We start from the raw sequence: 20,007 nt of genomic DNA, 5'->3' as shown, positions 1-20,007 counted from the left end.
AGCATTTAGAAACAGCCTTACAAAAGTAGCAGAAGATACACAGAAACCAAGATAAGAAGTTAAACAAGTTATTCATGCTAATTCTTTTCCACATGAGCTGTTTTCACTCATCTGACAGACCTCCAGTTACCAAATTACCAGTCCCATGACAGATCTTTACCACATCCTCTTAAAGCTTATCCCACAAACGTACCACATAAGAAATAAGGGCTGGAAATCTCAACCATGTAGATAATATCATGTGGTTAGTAGCTGTCACTGTGCTAAGAAGTATTCACCTGAAGTCACAAAGATGCTAGCACATGCAACATTAATAGGCAGGGACACGCTGCTGACAGAGCATCGCTTTTGGCCAGGCTGCTGTCAACAGCACGTCTGCAGAGCTGCTGGCAATAGATGAAAACTGTAATTATATTCTGAGTGCTGAGTTTGACACTGTTCTGATTTGCACTGTGGGACCTGTCAAGGGAGCTGAGGGTTGGCAGCAGGGTTGGCAGCCTGCACATGTGAGCTGTCTGTTCAACCAGCAATGGTACATCAACACCAGCAAAATCATGTTTCTGATAATCAGAGACTGGTTTGGGTTGGAAGGGACCTTAAAGCTCATCCAGTTCTAGCTCCCCGCCACAAGCAGGGACACCTTCCACTAGAGCAGGTTGCTCCAAGCCCCTGTGTCCAACCTGGCCTTGAACACTGCCAGGGATGGGGCAGCCACAGCTTCGCTGGGAAAAGTCTGTGCCAGCGCCTCAGCACCCTCACAGGGAAGAGCTTCTGCCTCAGAGCTCATCTCAATCTCCCCTCTGGCAGGTTAAAGCCATTCCCCTTGGCCTGTCCCTACAGGCCCTTGCCAAAAGGCCACCTGATTCAGAGAACAAGCATAAACTCTGCCAGGAAATAAAGTTTTCTACTGGTATCATCTCTAACACAAGCACAGGTTGACTCCGAAAATGTGTACATGTAAATAGTTTTGATGTATAAATTTAAACAGTTTTAACCTTATCTGACCATAAACATGCTGGCAGATGCCTCCAGAGGAGATGTCAACAATAGCGCACTTTAACACTTCCTGTTTCCGGGTTGATGCACTAGTGGTGTTACAAATGCAAGGGAGAACAGGCAGGGCAGAGCCGTGGTTGGAGAGCTGGTGGGCAGCACAGGCTTGTGCTCTGTGCCATTGAAATGATTTCAGAGCAGATTTGTGCTCAGAGGTCCTGCATAGTCCAGGTGATGTGTCTCCTCAAACCAGGCACGACACCAACTTCTGTGGGATCACCCCCACAAGATGAAAAAGCAGACATGTTTCACATCTTTCTGATGCTGGACCTCACCTCTCGCCACAGTCAGAGTCGCGCTTTCCTGCAAGGAAGTCTTGAAGGACTCAAAGCCGAAGACCCTTCGCAGTGCTTTTCGGACCCTGTCTTCCAGGCCCGGGGGAGCCTCGCCACTCATCCTGGAGAAGCTGTGAATGGTGACAAGAACCAGAGCTAAGCCCCAGCACTGCCACCATCCTCTGCCCACAGCCTGCCCCATCTGCGGCCACTTGGATGACCTTCCCCATGTTTGCTTTGCCAGGCTCTCCTCTGTTTCGGAGACCTCCCCCAGGGATGCTATCTAGGTCCCCTCAATGAAGGGAACCCCAGCATCGTTTATTCTGGGACAACCACCCCTCCCGAGGCCTCCACACGCCGCACAGCTGCGGGGCTACAGTGGTGGTGGGGCCTCACTGCCCCCCAAACCCGCCCGCACCCGAAGCTAGGGGATGGGGTGAGGCTTGATGTTGGGGAGGGCGGGGTCCTTTTTGCCCTCCTCCCACCCCCTTTTCTTAGGGGAACCCCTCCGCCACCTCGCATCCCCTCCCCGCCCCTTCACGACCGAACCCCTCCGCACCCCCACCCCTCACATTTGGTTAGGGTCCGGCAGCGGCTGTAGCGGCGCCGCGCGATGACGTCAGGAGCCACTCTTTAAAGGGCCAGAGCTCACCTTTTCCCCCTCCTCCCCCTGCCCTACCGATGCCCCGCTCCGCCGCGCTGAGGGGTTTTCTCCTCTGGCCGCGAGCGGACGGCGGAGCTCACCCGGGTTAACATGCGGCGCTTCAGGCGGAAGAAGGAGGGCGGTGTTGCTATGGCGACCGCTCTATGCGCGCCATCTTCGCGCGCCGGAAGTCCGGCCTCGGAGGCGGTGGAAGATGGCGGCGGCGAAGCGGAGTGTCTTGTCGTCGTTGGCGGTTTACGCTGAGGATTCGGACCCGGAGTCGGACAGCGAGGCTGGGACGGCGGGAAGCGATGGAGGAGCGGCCACGGGTGAGGGCAGGGAGGGGGCTGGGCAGGGCGCCGGCCCGCCGCCTTCCCCTGTGAAATGAAAGCCTCGCTCGTTGCCACCTCCTCATTCCTCATGGTTTAACTTTTTCTCCTTAGGAGAGAAAGGAGGCCTGGTCTCAGTTGGGTACGGAGATGATGACTTCACCCGCCTGGATGGTGACGAGGACGGGTATGAAGAAGAGGATGATGAGAACAGCAAGCAGTCAGTAAGTACCTCTGTGCTCCAAGAGCTTGCCCTGATGCCTTTCATGCATTGCAGAGGTTTATTTCTTTCTAAAGAAAGCCCCTGAGTTGCAATCCATAATGGAACCTGGAATATCTGACAGTGCTGGTGCGTTTCATAACTGTCCAAATCCTTTATTCACTTTGTTTTCGAGTAGAAAGCATTTGCCTTGAAACTTGTTAGCGGCTTGGCGCAGCTTTTGTTGCTTTTTACTAACTATGTTGATGCTGTTTGTCTCTTTTATGGGGAAAAAAAGGCTGGAAAGAGTCAACAGCCACACCAAAATAAAATTACTCTTTAAGTGTAGTTGACGTATGTATGTAGTATATGTCATATAGTATGATCTTTTAAGAGGAACACACTGGTGCATGGTCAGCTGGAGGACTGAAAAGAATAAAGTTCTGTGATGTCTTAAAGTTATTCTTTTGTGTATAACTTAACCCACTCACTACATCAGGTTATGTTGATCTAACAGCATCCCATCTAGATGTGAGTAGCTTTTTTTTGTCACAGGTGCGTGGCGTGTGTTTAAATCACCTAAATACTGAGATAACTGATGTATTGTGAGACAGGGCATGTAGTTCACTGCCTGCAAGTGCAGTGGTAACACATAAAAGTTGTCATGTGTCTGTAGCAGCAAAGCAGTATGTTTGGGGGAGGGTTCTTGTCTCCTTTCATTATCATTAAATTTTTGCTTACCACCACATTAAGAATGTGTTATCTTGTCTCTGTTCTAGTTCTTTCCTCTACCATGTACCTAGAAAAAAACAGGGCTATGGTACGATAACCTTTCCTCATTGAAATTTACTTCATGTGCATTAGGTTGGTCTCTTATGAGACACTCACTGTTTCTGCCATCTGTTTTCCCACGTAGCAGACAAGAAATTTGTCTCTTGTTCTTGCTTTTGGCTTTGTTCTGTTGCTAACCGGAGAAGGTGCAAGCAATAGCATTTGGGGGCTGCCCCTGGCATCTGGCTTAGCAAAGTAGTAAAACTTCTTTACTGCTTTAGTGATTCTTTTTTTTATATCCCAAACTTCTAGACCCTTCTTCAATGAGATTGCTGTCCTGGGTTCAGCTATAGCAGTCATTTTTCTCCTTCTTAGTGGCTGGTGCAGTGCTATGGTTTTGACTTTCAGCCGGGGAACAAGGCCGATAACACCGATGTTTTTCGTTGTTGCTAAGTAATGTTTACTCCGACCAAGGACTTTCTCAGTGTGATGCTCTGCCAGGGAGGAGGGGAAATCTGGAGGCAGCAGAGACAGGACACCTGACTCAAACTGGCCAAAAGGGTGGCTTGAACCACGACAATCACTTTAAAGGAAGTGGTAGGTAAAGTGGTAGGTGTGCTCAAGATCAGCTGTGTTTAGTTAGCATTGATAAATGGGCATGTAAATAGAGTAGCCTTTAGTTCACACGCAATTTTGAGTGCAGGTTACAGTGTCCATCATCTGGGAGGTACAAGTTGCTGTTCAAATAATGGCAGTTGATCGAGTTGCTCATTTTAGGCAGTGGATCTTGTGTGTATTTGTGGTAACTGTACAGATGTGTGCAGATTACATGGGGTGCCTTCCCTCTGGCTTGTTGCAGAAGAGCGAGGCTTGGGTTTTTTGCATTAAGTTTTATTTGACCAGAATTGAGACCTTCCTTAATACTGCTTGTGCTAGTCGCTCATATTGGTTGTGAGTTCTTTTTAGAAAGCAGTGCAAGTTGCACTCAGGTTGTCCTGGGCTTTTATCTAAACAACTCTGTGTTTATATTATTTACCTTAACAGTGACTGAAAAGCCTCTGTCTTTTTCAAAGGCAGTTCTCAGTAATGTTTCTTTGATTGTTGATGTTGTTTCAGTGATATCCCTTCTAGGATAGGAGGCTTGGGGAGCTGGTTTAGTTACCTGTCTATAGCATGTATGGTTTAACCTATTGTTGCTTTGTTGAAAATGACTTTTATGTTTATATTATAAGTGGGACTGTGGAGGGGAGAGAAATATCATTTCTGATAAAAACCAAGTTACTTGATACTGTGGTTCTTTCCTAATTATAAGCTTACCATTATTAAACTTTGACAGTTAAGTCTGAATTATTGGCATAAGTGCATCTTTCAGAAAGGTAAGCTGGAGAGTAGCTGAAGTGAAGGAGTTTGTCTCATTTCAGTGAGATAGGCATGTTAATTCAGGCAATTAAAACTTACTGGCCTTGTTGTGTGGTTAATCTGTATCTTGCTTTGCCAGAACTTGCTCGTGTGCTCATGCTCCAAGGTGAGCACACAAGCACATTTCACTGTAAACTCTTCCTTTCAGTTGCATCAGTTCCCTTCAGCGTAATCATCACGCTGCTTCCCCCCCGCCTCCTTTTTGAAGCTGTAACACCAAGTTGTTGTCTTGGAGACAAAGTTGTGGCAAAGTTTGGCAGAAAAACTATTCTGCTGAGTTGTGTGAGCATGAAAAATGTTTTCTGCTCCTCAAACTTGTTTTGAACCCAGAGTATATATTCCTAGAAACATAGGTAGCTCTAAGATCCCTAGTGAAGTAGCTCCTAGGGCAGTGGAACAGTAGGCTTAGCTAACAGGTGCGACCAGAGCTGGAGCTTACTTCTCATGTGGTGCAGAATTTTACACAAGGCTGCGTTCAGTATTTTAAGCTCTCACAGGGCAGAAATTTCTTGGTAGAAATAAAAACTGAGTGAGGTCTGTTACACAAAACAATAACATTTGTCAGTGGTTCCCTTCTGTGCGAGTTCACGTCATCTGCAAACGAGGCTACAAGGGCACTATACAAAACCAAAGATGCGGTGTCTGCTGGCAGCACTGGATCCTCGGAATGTGGTGCTATGCCAGACCCTCGCCAAGCCTGTGTGTTTGGAGTGGTGGCAGGCCAGCTGTGTCCTGTGTGTGTTGCCGCTGTGTGCTTGGGAGTATAATAGGTCTTGCAAATGCCGCTTTTTCTGCCGCTTTTTCTGCGAATACTACTAAACAGTGGGGGCAAGTGCAAAAAACCTGCTGCCAACTGGAAGAGACAGCATTATCAAATGAGAAATGTGGTTTTTCCCCCAGTTCTGTTGCTTCTTGTTGTCTACTTCTGAGCATTCAGGAGGAGCATGAGTTTTGCAGGGGACATCTGTTACTGAGTCATGCTTTTGCCTGAAAAAAAACCCCCAACCAACCAACCCACAACCCAAACAAACACTTCTTTCCTTGACTGTAGGACTTGTTTTCTGGTCATGAGTGGGTGGGGTAAAACTACCTTCTGTGGAAAGGGTCTTGGACTACTGCGGGGCTGCTGAATGGCAGCTGTTTGCTGTAAGTGCAGTTACTTGCCAAGCCTGCTCTTTAAGCTTAATCCTGTAAATTCTTGTCTTGTAGGAAGATGACGATTCAGAGGCTGAAAAACCTGAGGCTGGTGACCTAAAGGTATTTCAAAGTGTGGTGGTGGGGCGGGGGGGGGGACGTTCAGTACAAGAAGAGTAAGTCTTATCAGCATGGCTTGGTGTTCGTTTGTGATCTTCCGTAGCTAGTTTCGTAATTTCCTTTTTGTAGCTGTAACGTGTTTTTTTTTGACTTCTGGCTTCTGCCAAAGATAGTTAAGTAGCCAGGCTACAGGCTGAGTCACGATCAAGATCCGCATTTATGAACTTGGTCATCCTGTGCATTACATCTGAGGTATGTTTTCTGACAGTATCTCGCCTATTTTGCAGTGACCTGGGAGATGTAGTGTTCGGTACAGAATGCTCTTACAACCAGTGTTAGCTGGAATACTTTCTTTGTTTAGAACAACTTAATAAATTATGTTATGCTCCTGGAGGTCATGAAATATGTCAAAATTGATTCATTTGTCTCCAGCTGTCTTTCTCTCCTTCTGAATGAAGCAATTTTGTAAAGGTTGTGTGTAAAGTTAAGAAAATCAAATAAGATCCCCAGATGATAGCTATCGTAAATAATTGAAGTCATCTTTATCTTGGGATTACATCTTGTTTCTGCTGAACAACAGGTTTAACAGCACAGAGGAACATAATATCAGGCTAAAATAGCTGGCAGACAGACACAGACCATATCCATTTGAGACTTCATATACAGACCTGTGCTCAAATGGTTCTGCTAGTTCAATTGCCCATACAATATAAGCAGCCTTGTGGGATACTGAGTGAAGGACACATGCGAGGGCCTTTATTTTATCCAGCAGCTTCCTCAAGGATGCAGATAGTAAGCTCTGCTAAGGAGACCAGAGGGCTGTGCTGCAAACTGAAATTCTGTGCAGCATTTCAATTAACATAGGGTTTTGATAGGAGATGATGAAGTAAAATTAATCTGTTGAGCTATTCTGCTAAAATTAGTTTTATAGCAGGAACTTCTTCCAGTTTCCACAATATTTTTATGGGTTTATAGTGATACACAGTTGAGAATCTTGGCAGCTGTACTGCAGCTGGTAAATTCTCTTGCATCAGTGTGTGAAATATCATGAATGCCAGATAAAAGGCACTTGGAAATGGAATGCATTGTCTCCTATCCTTGTTGCAAGAAAAATAAATCACCTTTTTTTGGAAGCGAGGAAGAGGCAATCACTTCTAGCCTTTTACCACCTCTCTGGGCAACCTGTTCCAGTGCCTCACTACCCTCACAGGGAAGAACTGCTTCGTTAAATCTAACCCGAACTTCCCCTGGTTTAGTTTGAACCCATTCTCTCTTGTCCTATCGCTGCAGTCCCTGATGAAGAGTCCCTCTCCGGCATCCTTATAGGCCCCCTTCAGACACTGGAAGCTGCTCTGAGGTCTCCACACAGCTTCTCCAGTCTGAACAGTCCCAATTTTCTCAGCCTGTCTTCATACAGGAGTTGCTCCAGCCCCTGATCATCCTTGTGGCCCTCCTCTGGACTTGCTCCAAAAGCTCTATGTCCTTCTTATGTTGAGGACACCAGAACTGCACGCAGTGCTCAAGTGGGGTCTCACAAGAGCAGAATAGAGGGGCAAGATCACCTCCTTTGACCTGCTGGTCACGCTGCTTTTGATGCAGCCCAGGATACAGTTGGTTTCTGGGCTGCGAGCGCATGCTGCTGGCTCATGTTCAGTTTCTCATCAGCCAACACCCCCAAGTCCTTCTCCGCAGGGCTGCTCTGAATCTCTTTTCTGCCCAACCTGTAGCTGTGCCTGGGATTGCCCCAACCCATGTGTAGGACCTTACACTTTGCGTTGTTGCACTTCATGAGGCTGGCATTATCCCACCTCTCAAGCGTGTTCAGGTCCCTCTGGATCCTATCCCTTCCCTCCAGCATATCAACTGAACCACACAGCTTGGTGGTGTCAGCAAACTTGCTGAGGGTGCATCAACCCCACTGTCCATGTTGCCGACAAAGATGTTGAACAGGATAATCCCAACACCAACCCCTGAAGGACACCACTCATTGCCAGTCTCCAGCTGGACATTGAGACATTGACCACAACTTTCTGTGTGCGGCCATCCAGCCAATTCTTTATGCACCGAGTGGTCCACCCGTCAGATTGATGTCTCTCCAGTTTAGAGACAAGGATGTCATGATGGACAGTGTCGAACGCTTTGCACAAGTCCAGGTAAATGACGTTAACTGCTCTGCTCCTGTCCATCAGTTCCATAGCCCCATCATAGAAGGCCACCAAATTGGTCAGGCAGGATTTCCCCTTAGTGGAGCCATGTTGGCTGTCACCAACCACCTCGTTGTTTTTCATGTGCCTTAGCATGCTTTCCAGGAGAATCTGCTCCAAGATTTTGCCAGGCACAGAGGTGAGACTGACTAGTCTATAGTTTCCTGGGTCTTCCATTTTCCCCTTCTTAGAAATGAGGATTATATTTCCCTTTTTCCAGGGCAATGTAGAAAAGATCTGTCAGTGCGAGAACAAAATCGGACTCTAGTAGCTCCTGTCTGAGTAATGATGCATTACAGAAATCTTACCACTGAATTGTGTGGCTGCTGCTTTAACATGTTGCTGACATTTCATGTTCGCTTGTTTAAAGTGTCTTGATTTCAGTGAGTTCTATGTGCTGCTGTTTAACCCTTCTGAGGAAGAACTACACCCGGCCATGGAACAGTGTTTCAGCTTCAGTTGGGAAGCAAAAAACCAGTGAATGTATCAAAATGATTTGGTGTCTTGGGTACACTCTGCAGTAGGAGCTCTGCAAGAACTGAAAATGTAAAGTTACTTTTTTTTTTTTTTTTTTTTTTTTTAAAGTTTAAAATGTAATTCCTGGCATGGCATGAAAGGCGAGGATTTGAGAAGAATAGCAGGGAGGCAAATCCAAACTTCAGTTTGACTTCCATGATATCCTTAATAGATAGATGTCTTCATACACAAGTGAAAAAGGGAGTAGCTTTCTCTGGCCTTTCGGGTTTTATGGAATTCTAGCTAGGTAGCCGGGTGGCACTTGAGGGAGAGGTAGAAGCACACCTTTGCTGCACAGTGTGCTGCAAGGCAGCCCTGTGCTGTGCTGGTCAGAGAGTGAGCATGTTGCTGTACAGCGTTCCCTGTGGCACTGATGGAGTTGCACTAGCCATGATGTTAAGAAATTCAGTTGGGATAGGGGGAGATGGAACATCGCTGTAAAAATAGTTTTACTTGGAACAGTTGCAAATGTTTCCTATCCTTTTTTTCCACCAAGTGGCAGTGTTCCCCTCGTTCTTCCTCACTGCTTTGAGCTTGCAGTATCTGACAACTAGTGAGTAAGGATTTCAGTTACTGTAAAGCCAAAGTATGGCACTTGATTATAACTTGCTTACACTTTAGGACAACTTTTTGTTCTGTCTCAGCTGAGTGCTGCTGTAGTTCTTGCTCTATTGTAAGACATCACAGACCTGGAAACATGTTTAAGTAGCTATCACAGGCCCCTTGTATATGGCGAGGGCTTTTCCAGGGTCTGAGCCTGACTGTAAACAGAAGGTAGATCCTTAAATGCACGTTTGTGATAAAGCCATTGCAATTCATCAGGTAATTATAGTAATTTCAAGCCCTGAGTATACATTTAGCATTTTTTCTGGTGTTCTGCCTCTTTGTACATACAGTGAAGGAACTGCTTTGAGATTTTATCTTGAACAATTGACCAGGACAGTTGAGGCAGGCTGCATGGAGAAGGAGGTCTCTTGTTGCTGGTGCATCCTGCAGTTTGGCCTCATTCTTCACTTGTATAGTACCTGATGCAGAACCTCCAAAAGGTTCAGTTGGTGTCTGTTGTGGTTATAGACTGAGGAGACTTAAAGCCATGAACGATGAAAAACTGTCTGCAAAAGTGAGGATGGGGAGAGAGGAATTTGGAGCCTGCCTCAAATAGGCACACTGGGGAAATATTTTCTACCCCGCCTATGGAATTTATATTTTATCTCTGTTTTTTATCTTGGTTCCAGGGAGTGTGCTCTTGTTAATCTTGATGAAGGTACATCTGTGTCTGTACAGCCCTTCTTCCTCACTAGAGGTGAAGTCAATATAAAGCACTAGATGGGACTGCAGCTTATCTGTGTTTTTTCTGCTGAGTAGCAAGTCACAAAAAGCTTTTCAAGTTCAGACACGCAGATGTCAAACTGCTGTTTTCTGTCTACCGTCAGAGGCATACGTGGAGACTTTTCTATAGATATCTTTGGGGGAAAGGATGTGCCAGGAGTAGAAGAATATTTAAGCTTCATCAGTCATCTGAAAGTGTTTTTCCAGAGAAGGCTTCTGGCCCATAGGATTCACTGTTACTGAGCACCTGTGAGCTAGTTCTGAACACTGTGTGCTTGCAGCAAAAAGCAGAATCTTCTTTTTTTTTAAGTAGCAAAGTCAGGTATGTCGCATCCTGTAGCTGCATTTTGAAGTGTTTCAAGCACTCATGGAAAACTAGAGATTCAAATCTAGGTAAAACTAATCTTTCTTCCAAATTTCACTCTGGATGGATGTCCTCAGGCTCTGGAACAGGACATGTTTGTTAGTGACCAAAATCACTTTAGGGGTCCCTGCTTTTAAGTGAGCTGTCATTAGCTGTTAACAAGTATCTGTCCTAAAGGCATTTCAGAAACAAGGCCTTCTGCTTGGAAGGGAAAAGAAATGGTCAACAGAAGCTTTGGCAAAGGCATGGTGTTAAAAAGATGGAATCTCACAGCCTGCATGAGTTCCTTGTGTCTTTTCCTCGGATGATAAAGCCATGGATACAAAACAAAGGATGTGGAAATGTGTCCGAACTTTGGTGCTCTGCTGGCAGTGGTGATTTGGGATGACAAGGGTTAATAGGCTGTGCAGCGAGCGCAAGGTGCTTGGGCTTTTGCCAGCAGCTAGCTATGGTTACAGCCTTGATGCAGTAACAAGATATAGGCCTTCAGAGCTCACTAAATAGACTGGCCCTGCAGGAAGAAGGAAAATGAACCTTAAATGCAATACTGACCTTGTGCTCCAAGTCCCACCTGAGGGATTCTGTCCTTCACTTTGTAGGGCTGGATGAGTGACAGGCTGCAAGTGTTGATCAATGGATGGAGCCCAACCCTGCAGCTTGGCTAGCTGGAGTTTTCCCAGGGGAAATAATTAACTCTCGAGCCTTGATTGTGGTATCAGGAGCAGCCAGTTCAGGAAAGCTAATGAATTTGCCACTCTCTTGGCCACTGAATGCCTGGCACATGGCAACAGTTTTTCAAAGCAGGTGGCTACTTTGATGTTTTCCTTTTCTGGTTTTAAGAGTCCCCTCTGCATCTTGAGGCATCGTATGAAGGGGCAGCCAAACTGGGACGAAGCAGAAGGGTGTTGGATTTTCAGAGGAATACTGTGTTACTCAGCATGTACCATATCAGCTCTTTATTAAAGTTTGGCTTTTATTGATACAGCATGCTTGTGGAGTAATTCTACTGTGTTATGATGTGTAGGTGTGTACTAATGCTTAGATAGAGACTTTTGATTGCAATGTTTTATTTTTATCTTGCCTGCCCTTAACCTGTTTGTTTAAATACCAAAATTATCTTGATCTAAAGTAAATGAGGTAAGTGCTAAGTACCAGTAAATGGGGGTCTGTGAATTAATGTAATCCCTGTAATTAACTCTTACTTTGATAAGGCGTGTTAACTTTTCTGAATTCAAGAAACATTCATGAAGCCGGATTCTGAAAATGTGCCTGAACCTAATCAATAAATTTCACCTCAAGTATAACTGCTTTATTCTGAAGAAGGGGAAAAAGTGTTTGGGAAAAGTTGTGCCCCAACACGAGATGGATGTGGACCTGCTCAAATGAGTCCAGAGGATGCTGTGGAGGCTGGAGCACCTCTGCTCTGGAGACAGGCTGAGAGAGCTGGGCTTGTTCAGCCTGGAGAAGAGAAGGCTCCAGGGAGTCCTTAGGGCAGTTCCCAGAGCCTAAAGGAGCTGCAAGAAACATGAAGAAGAGCTTTTGACAAGGGCCTGTAGGGCCAGGACAAGGGGGAATGGCTTTAAACTGATAGAAGGGAAATTGAGATGAGATCTTAGGCAGTTCTTCCCTGTGAGGGTGCTGAGGCGCTGGCACAGGGTGCCCAGAGAAGCTGTGGCTGCCCCATCCCTGGCAGTGTTCAAGGCCAGGTTGGACACAGGGGCTTGGAGCAACCTGCTCTAGTGGAAGGTGTCCCTGCCCGTGGCAGGGGGTTGGGACTGGATGAGCCATTCTATGATTAAAGCACTGCTGTTCCATTTAGGTATTCCACAGCGAGCTGTGTAAAAGGAGCTGGCATTAGTAAGCTTTAGAAAGGAATTTTAATCTTTGGTGGTGGCAATAATGAAGGTTGCTTAGGAAATACCAGCCCTTCATGCTTTCAGTTGTTGAGAGGTACTCTTAAAAATTCTTAGAATATGATAAAGGTGATAGATCTGCAGAACACATTAAAACTGCAGTACCACCCGAAACCAATGCACTCTGCTATGGCTGAGGTGGCTGTGGATTAGTCATCTTGCGGTGGCTGGATCTGGTAGGATAGGACTGGTTTGGGTGTTGTGGAAAGGCAAAAAAAATAACTTCATCATGTTCTCCTTCCCCACCCCCTCCCCCCCCCTTTTTTTATTCCTGTCCCCCTGGGCTTTTTGGTGCTGTCTGGGTTAGTATTGGCCTCTGAGGGGCAGAACTGGCAAAAAAGCAGCTGTGTTTTAAAAATGCCATTGTGTTATGCATGGCTGTGCTGCATACCTCTTGGTAAACATCTTTAAAGCGTGAATTGCGCAGTTTCTAGGTTTGGGGTTAAGGTTAGACCTCCAGTGGTTTGTTTCCCACTTGTACTTGTGTCTGTGAGCGCAACCTGAAGCTGCCAGCGATAAGCACTGCAGTCTTAAGATGCACAGAGGCATCTTTTTCTGTATTCTACCTTCCTTTTAATATAATGGTGGACAATGCTGTCTGCGCTTCCAACTCTATGGGTTTGGTTTTTTCCTTGCTTTAGGTTTGGCACATGGTTTTCTATGGCTCTGTGAAGGGACCCAGTTGAGCAGCAGCATTACATGCAGACAGCCTTTAGGGGGGACTAGAGTCGGCTCAGCTTTTGAAGCTGTCCTCTGTTAGCATGCCCAGACATTAAACCAGCTGATACCTGGTTCCCATTTTGTAACTAGGTGGTTGACCTTAGTTATTGCCAGAGAATATCAGCGGTGGTTAAACAGTCCTACATGCAGGAAACAAAGTGGCATTTGGCAGCTCAGGCATTTTGCCCTTTGTCCCATGTACTTCTGAGAGGGAGACAGATCACATTGTTGTTGGTTGCTGAAGCTGGGTTACCTGTGTTAGAGCTGCTGGCTTCAGTCCAGCTCTTGAGCTGTTTGGAAGATGAGACATGTCCGTGGACATGCTTGTTCCTTCCTCCCTGCCAGGCATACGTGTTGCGGCAGACTTCATTCCCTGCAGTACTAAATACCATGGATTATTGACATAGGTGTGGCTTGCCTTTCTCCAAAGGAAGAACTAGGCTTTTTCTGTTTGTCTTTAAACTTGAAGAAAAGTCCTTTCTGGAGCTGCTTTCCCTTGCATATTTCATCTGATAAAGGTCTAAGTTCTTCAAGTCTAGTTCTGTGGTTGCAGTTATTTCTGTCTGCTGTACTGAAATAGGCTGTTCTGAGTTTGCCTGTTGGTGTATGTCAGAGTGAGAGGCTGAGCAGTTCAGTACAGTTGGAGGATTGCCTCAAGTGCCAACAAATAGCTTCTTCCAGCCTCCCTGTTTTGGGTGCAGAAGAACCAAAATCTGCAAAAACTCTGTGGGATCCATTCATGAGGAGTGCATATCCCAGGGAGGACACATGGCTGTACACTTTGCCTCTAGTCCAAATCACAAAGAAGGATTTAATCCTATGTTCTAGGGAGGAAGTGCAAGAAGTTTTTGTCAGTTCTCCAGAGCCTTTCCTTGCTGCTGTGAGGCTCAAGGTTTCTCGCAGCCCAACTTCACCTTCTACTTGATTCTGCACTGGAACAATCTGAAACAAAAAAATAAACCCACCAAAGTAGCTTCACAACTCCAGCCCTGTGATGTGGTGCTGATTTTTCACCTCTGAATTCCTGTTTCACTGTAGGAAGCAAAAGTGACTTGAAAGCAGAATTTATGGGCTCTGCAGGGCAAGGCACGTCTCTGTAGACCACGGTGGCTTCAGGTGGAGACTTGCTAGGAGCTCTGCTACTGGCTGAAATCCATGTGCAGCAGCTCTGAGTGCTGGTGTGTGCCCACAGGCTGTGCAGTATTCCTTGCATGCTGTTTTGCACATTTACACCACTGTGCCCTGGTTGGTGTCTGTGCTTTGTGGTATCTGTAAAGCACATGCACAGGGTGATCTGCGGATGTTAAACTTGGAGGGCCCCTAGTATCATAGAATCATAAAATAGTAAGGGTTGGAAAGGACCTTAAGATCATCTAGTTCCAACCGCCCTGCCATGGTAGGAGATGGAGAAGGAGAGAGAGGCAGCAGCCAACAGAGGCAGGTAGCTCTGGGACCAGGATGCAGGTGTTATTAACTGTACCTCCACTTGGAAAGCAAGAGTTCTGGCGCACAGTTCCTTGACTGGAAATTACTCCTAACAAATAATCTTTGTCAAATGTTAAGATAGCATATGTCAGGTGAGCGGAATCAAGTTTCAAAGACGCTGTTTAAAGGCTTTTATGCTATGAATGCTTCCTTTCTAAAACATTTTCCCACTGAAATGTTTTGCCAGATCTTGGTTGGGTTTTTTGATATTTTTTTCTTTTTTAATGAAATGAAATGAAGGTGGATTTTTAGACTTAATTTAGCTGAAAAAGGTAGTGTCAGCTACACACCTTCTTTGTTTTGACAAGATGCTTCAGGAATGCGTCAGGAGTTGACTCTTTCCTGACTTGTTCTTCCTTCCCTTTTTGCCTGAGTCAATAGTATCTCAATATAGGTATGTACAGTCTTTATAAAGACTGTACTTAAGTGTCACTGAAGGCTGGATGTATTGGGGTTTTTCCTATGGGTGTCTTATTTCTGAGCTGCTGTGCTTCTCTGAGTATCTGGATTTGTTCTTTCTTAGTTAAATTTCTTATCCTATACTGGGCACTTTGCCGGGGGCTATGTATCAGAGCTGGCAAACAGGATATGTCTGTAGGAAATGGGCTTGTTTCAAGCTTTCTCTTGGGATTCTTCTCTCACAATACAAGAAAAGGAGGGGTGGAGGGGGGAAATAAAAGCACTGTGCTTCTGTTCCCTTGCTTTCTCTTCCCTAGATTCTGAATACACTTGACCCGAACTCTGTTTGCTGCCCTCTGCCTCGTAGCAGACCAACATTGGGCAGATCAGGTGAGCAAGAAATAAAATAGTTTGCCATGCACTGTGAATATTAAATGAGAAGTTTCTGGTGTTCTCTTTCCATAAGCACTTCTGATGTTTGTAGAAAAGCAAGAACATAACTGCTGGCATGTTCTTTAGTAAAAAAACCCAAACACATGATCCAGGGTTTGGAGAGGTCTTCCTCTTGCTGCCTGCATATAAACATTTCACCCACTTGTTCTGGCAAGGCCATCTTCACTATCACCTTAGATAACTCTTCTAACAAGTTAAGCTAAGTTACAGAGTTTCTTTCCATCATACTCAGCCAAATGAGGCTGTTGATATGTTAGGACTACAGGAGATAGTCTGAAGTGTAGAGAGGAGGAAGAATTATAAAAGCTTATGCTGGCGCTTGCTCATATGAGAGAAATCCCTTGTAACAACAACTGGAGCAGCAGGGCCACTGGCTCCTGGTGGAAGGACTGCACTGGCAAATTCTCTGTGTTAGTATCTTCTATCACAGGCATGGCAGCAGTGTGACTGGTCTATACATTTTGTGGCTGTCAGTTTAAATTGCTGTTAAATTTCTTCAGGTGCAAACAATCAGGTGAAATAGTTGGGGGAGACAAGAAATTCTGCAAAGCCAGAGCAGTCTCTTGAGTGGGGTGGGTGTAGAGTGGAGGAGGAAGAGCAGATGGTTGTTGAGGGTGCTGGGGAAGCTTCCTAGCTGCTGGGTTTTAATACTAACTGGAAGTTGGCAGGAAAATAAAGCTGTGGGGCAAAGTCTAGGGACACAATTGAGCAGTGGCAAATCCAGAATTGTTAGGGCTGGAAAGAACCTCTGGTGATCATCCAGTGCAGCCCTCTGACAAGGCAGGGCTACCCAGAGCAGGTTACACAGGAATGTGTCCAGGTAGGTTCGGAATCCCTCCAGAGAGGAAGACTCCACAACCTCCATGGGCAGCCTGTTCCAGTGCTCTGCCACCTTCAATGGAAAGAAGTTCTTCCTCATGTTGAGGTGAAACTTCTTGTGTGTCAGTTTATGGCTGTTGCTCCTCTTCTTGTTGCTGGGCACCACTGAAAAGAGTCTGGCACCATCCTCCTGGTGTACCTGCCTTTGAGGTATTTATCTGCATTGATGAGATCCCCTCTCAGTCTGCTCTTCTCTAGACTAAACAGGCCCAGCTCCCACAGTCTCTCCTCATAAGAGAGGTGCTCCAGACCCTTGATGACCCCTGTGGCCCTGCACTGGACTCTCTCCTTGTCTGACATATACTAGGAAGCCCAGAACTGGACACAGTATTCCAGATGTGGCCTCACCACAGTCAATAGAGGGGAAGGATCACCTCCCTCGACTGCTGGCCACACTCCTCCCGATGCACCCCGGGATACTGTTGCCCCTCCTGGCTGCATGGGCACGCTGCCGGCTCATAGGCAGCTTGGCAAATCTGGCATCAACTTCTCCACTTCTTACAATTTTCATCTTATTCAAAGGAATCGGGTTTCGGGTTTGTATCTTTTCTGCCCCCCTGTTCAACCATTTCTTCTTGTAGTTTGAGGTGCACCTGCACTAACATACAACTAACTAACCATCTTCTACGAGAAATTGATGGTTGAATTGTACCTGTTGGTGGCAATTAATGCCAACAGTTATGTTGCATGTGAGCTTTGTACTGGAGTTACGGATCTTGTTTCAGGAAGGATGTGGCATGCATTGTTGTAAGTCAGTCCATTCTTTCCATTAAATAAAGCTGTTCTGGGCAAGCCTTTCCAAACTTGAATTCATCAGTCTCAGATGCATGGTTTTTGCTTCCTTCCTTTAATCTCTGTTCTGCACTGAGGACTGTGTTTGGTTGTTTTTATTTTCCATGGAACTTGAACAGGGGTGGTTGGTTTTTTTGGTTGGTTTTTTTTTTTTTTAATGTAACTGAATGGAAATATTCTATGACTGAAAAGATGATCTATATTTCACCTTAGCAACATGAAATATTAAGCCAATATGCAGCACTTTCCTTATGCATGTACCCTCCTCCCCCTTCCCTTTGCTCTTCTTAACTGTGATACACAAAAACAGAACCATCAAGCTGGTTCATATCAGTCAGGCTCTTGCACACAGTGTTATCCTACCCAGGGCTTGAGGAAAGCATTTGTCCTGGGGAAGGAGAAAAAACGGAAACCCGTTTCTTGAACACACACAGGAATGAGTAATGGAATAACTGTTTTCTGCTGTTGGTGAGCTGATGTGCAGAATTGCTCTTACAAGCACAGAAATTGTGACTTATGTTAGTGGTCCAGTTAGGTGTTAAAAATGTGGGGGTTTTCGTTGTTTTTCTTGTTGGGGGTTTTTTGTTTGGTTGGGTTTTTTTAATGCTGTCTTTGCCTGTAGTTTGAACCCTCCAGAGGCTGCTCGTTGTTAGTTTCCAGATCAGGGGAAAAGAGTCTGCCCCCTGCTTGTATTGCTGTCTTTCAGTCAGCTTGGCTTTGAACCACCCCAGCATCCCTTCACTCCTTTCAGTGGGTCTGTTGGAGCAATGCTTCTGGCTTTAGGCCCTTAAACAGTTGATCTTGTGCAATCTGGGCTGCAAAGTAGACAGCAGCCGGAAAATCAACTTGCCGAGTGCATGAGAGGAATAAAGTACAGGAGTGCTTGCTTTAAAGTCAATCCAGCCATTTTTAGAGGTCACCATGGAATACGAGTTTGGACAAAATGGCTAGAGAAGAAGAATGAAGATGGGATAATTTTTATTCCCCACCCATCCTTCCTCCCCCCCTCCCCAGTTTTGTATTTCCACGATGGTGTAGAGAATTTTCAGCATAACTAATGTGTCCAGGCTGACTTTGTGCAAGTAGCAAGAGAGTGGCCGCAAAAGTGAATTCAGAGATGCTCCTGTAGAGACTTTGAGGTGAGGCTTGTGAAAACTCTGAGCTATTGGAGGGTGCCACTTGTGAAGTCTTTACCTTGTTATTTTTCGGAATCAGGTTCCAAATGGAAATGAACCCATTAAATGATGCCTGTAGCTCTGGGATACTTGAAGGCTCTAATAGCTTTCATGTGTCTACTTTGATAGAGAGATTTGATGTGGAATCCCCTCCGCTTGGCACTGCTTGTGCTTGGTTTTGTGCTCTTCATGTGAGATACTGATACATAGCATGGAGGGATTTGATGATGTAGTAATCTACAAAAAGGTCACTTTTCCCTGAGTGGGTTTAGATAACTTCCCTTCTTAAAATTCAGTTACCTTCCAAATTTTCCATTGTTTAAATGCCTTGGAATTCCTTTAGAAATCTCTCATCCATGATTAAGTATTTCTTCCCTTTCACACCCAAACAATAGCAAGTGTGCAGTATTTATTGCCCTTGTTTCTCCACTTGGTGATTCTCCATTTCATTCAACTTCATATTAGATTAGATCTGCAGAATTTTTTTTAGATGCTGTATTGTATTCAACATGTGTTCCAGGCTTAAATTAGCCTAAGGGGAGTGTAGGACAGTTCTTGTTGGGTGATTACTCCACTGAAAGTTTTTAGACTGTCCTTAAGTTCTAGATCTTCAGTAGATACTCAGAGGTTTGAACAAGACTTCTTAAATCTCTCATTTGCTAAACCATACGTCTTTGGTCACGTTGTTGATACTTGCCTCGCCATAGTGTTTGACAGTAAACCGAGCAAATATGAACAAGCACTGTGGGAGGAATAGGTCATCCCTTTGTTTTCTGAAGGCATGTAAGAGCCTTGAAAGTAGTCCCATTTAATGAAAAGCTGTGTCGATGTCTTTGGCTTGTTAATGACGGAGCAGTGGGTGTAGGTACGCAGTAATTCATCAGTAAGCAGAATTCATATCCTCTGGGCAGTGAGGTGTGGCTGTAATGTGTTAGTGAACTTGTTTTCTTTTGCTCGGTGTAGCTCTGGGGTTTCTGATGTCTTGGCTATGGCCTGGGGATGTGGAGACTAGACTTGCTAGAGCAGGTGTGGGCAACCGGGCCAGGTAGATACACAGGGCCGACCTGATAGGACTGGCTTTGTTTAACCTAAGTGGGCCAGGCTTGTGGTGTAGCTCTAGGATTAAAAGATTATTAAGATCCTTAAAGAACAAACTTCTGGTGAAACAAACTCACTGATGATTCTGGAAATTCATAAAATATACTATTTAACACTTCTGACATTTTAGAGGTATTCCTCTAATGTAAGTAACAGGATAAGTTTCGGCCATCAGGTTATCTCTCAGAATATTAGTTCGTGTTTCCTGAGAATTGTGTGCTCATGCTTGGTGCTGGCTCCAAATGGCTGCAGGAGACTTGAAAATGAGTTTCTGAAAACTTCAGAAATACAGCAGATACCTGTTAACTGGCCAGACAAGAGGGTGGCCTTCTTGAGGGCATTTAGTATATATCTAAAGCATGTGAATTTGACTGTGCCACTGGGCTGCTTAAGTGCTTGCTTAACAATATTGATCATTTGGGGGATTTTTCCCCTTGCTTTTGTGCTCTTGAATGGTGAGAGAACAAGTAGGTAGAAGAAGACGGGAGGGGTAATGGAATAATAAATACAGTGCTGGGTAAGAGGAAGGATCAAGAGGTGCTCAGGGATGTAGCCTGTCTCTTCCTTTTCCCTCTAAGTCCATTTAAAACAAAACTTCAAAAGACAAGAGAGCAGAACGTAATTCAGTCAAGGTTGGAACAAAACCAATTCCTTTGTTTCACCTCAACAAACATTTGCTGCTTGTCTCAAACCAAGACAAGAAATACTTTTAATTACAGATCTAGCAAGTTCTTCCC

General features: G+C 45.3%; 2 protein-coding genes across 13 annotated transcripts in view; one reads left to right on the top strand and one right to left on the bottom strand.

The window, feature by feature from the left end:
* Positions 1-2,138, bottom strand: part of RECQL5 (RecQ like helicase 5) — a 39,172-nt gene extending 37,034 nt beyond the window's left edge. For 6 of the 10 annotated variants that reach the window (XM_030505789.1, XM_030505790.1, XM_030505791.1 and 3 more), the window contains exons 1-2: positions 2,008-2,138; positions 1,329-1,459 (exon numbers count right to left, since the gene is read on the bottom strand). In XM_030505789.1, the coding sequence (XP_030361649.1) occupies positions 1,329-1,459; positions 2,008-2,084 (208 nt within the window). In that variant the 5' untranslated portion in view covers positions 2,085-2,138. Of the gene's footprint in view, positions 1-1,328; positions 1,461-1,900 lie in introns of those variants that run through there. The other 4 variants (XM_030505794.1, XM_030505792.1, XM_030505793.1 and 1 more) reach the window with 4 other exon arrangements.
* Positions 2,139-2,140: 2 nt separating this feature from the next.
* The window catches only part of SAP30BP (SAP30 binding protein), a 32,613-nt gene continuing 14,746 nt past the window's right edge, over positions 2,141-20,007 (top strand). The window contains exons 1-3 of one of the 3 annotated variants that reach the window (XM_030505800.1): positions 2,141-2,300; positions 2,415-2,524; positions 5,899-5,946. In XM_030505800.1, the coding sequence (XP_030361660.1) occupies positions 2,186-2,300; positions 2,415-2,524; positions 5,899-5,946 (273 nt within the window). In that variant the 5' untranslated portion in view covers positions 2,141-2,185. The remainder of the gene's footprint in view (positions 2,301-2,414; positions 2,525-5,898; positions 5,947-20,007) is intronic. The other 2 variants (XM_030505802.1, XM_030505801.1) reach the window with 2 other exon arrangements.

Source organism: Strigops habroptila, chromosome 14 (assembly GCF_004027225.2).
Source record: "Strigops habroptila isolate Jane chromosome 14, bStrHab1.2.pri, whole genome shotgun sequence".
Classification (NCBI taxonomy): Eukaryota; Metazoa; Chordata; class Aves; order Psittaciformes; family Psittacidae; genus Strigops; species Strigops habroptila.
The sequence above is the reverse complement of the archived record's forward strand: the minus strand, read 5'-3'. Positions and strand labels throughout refer to the sequence as shown.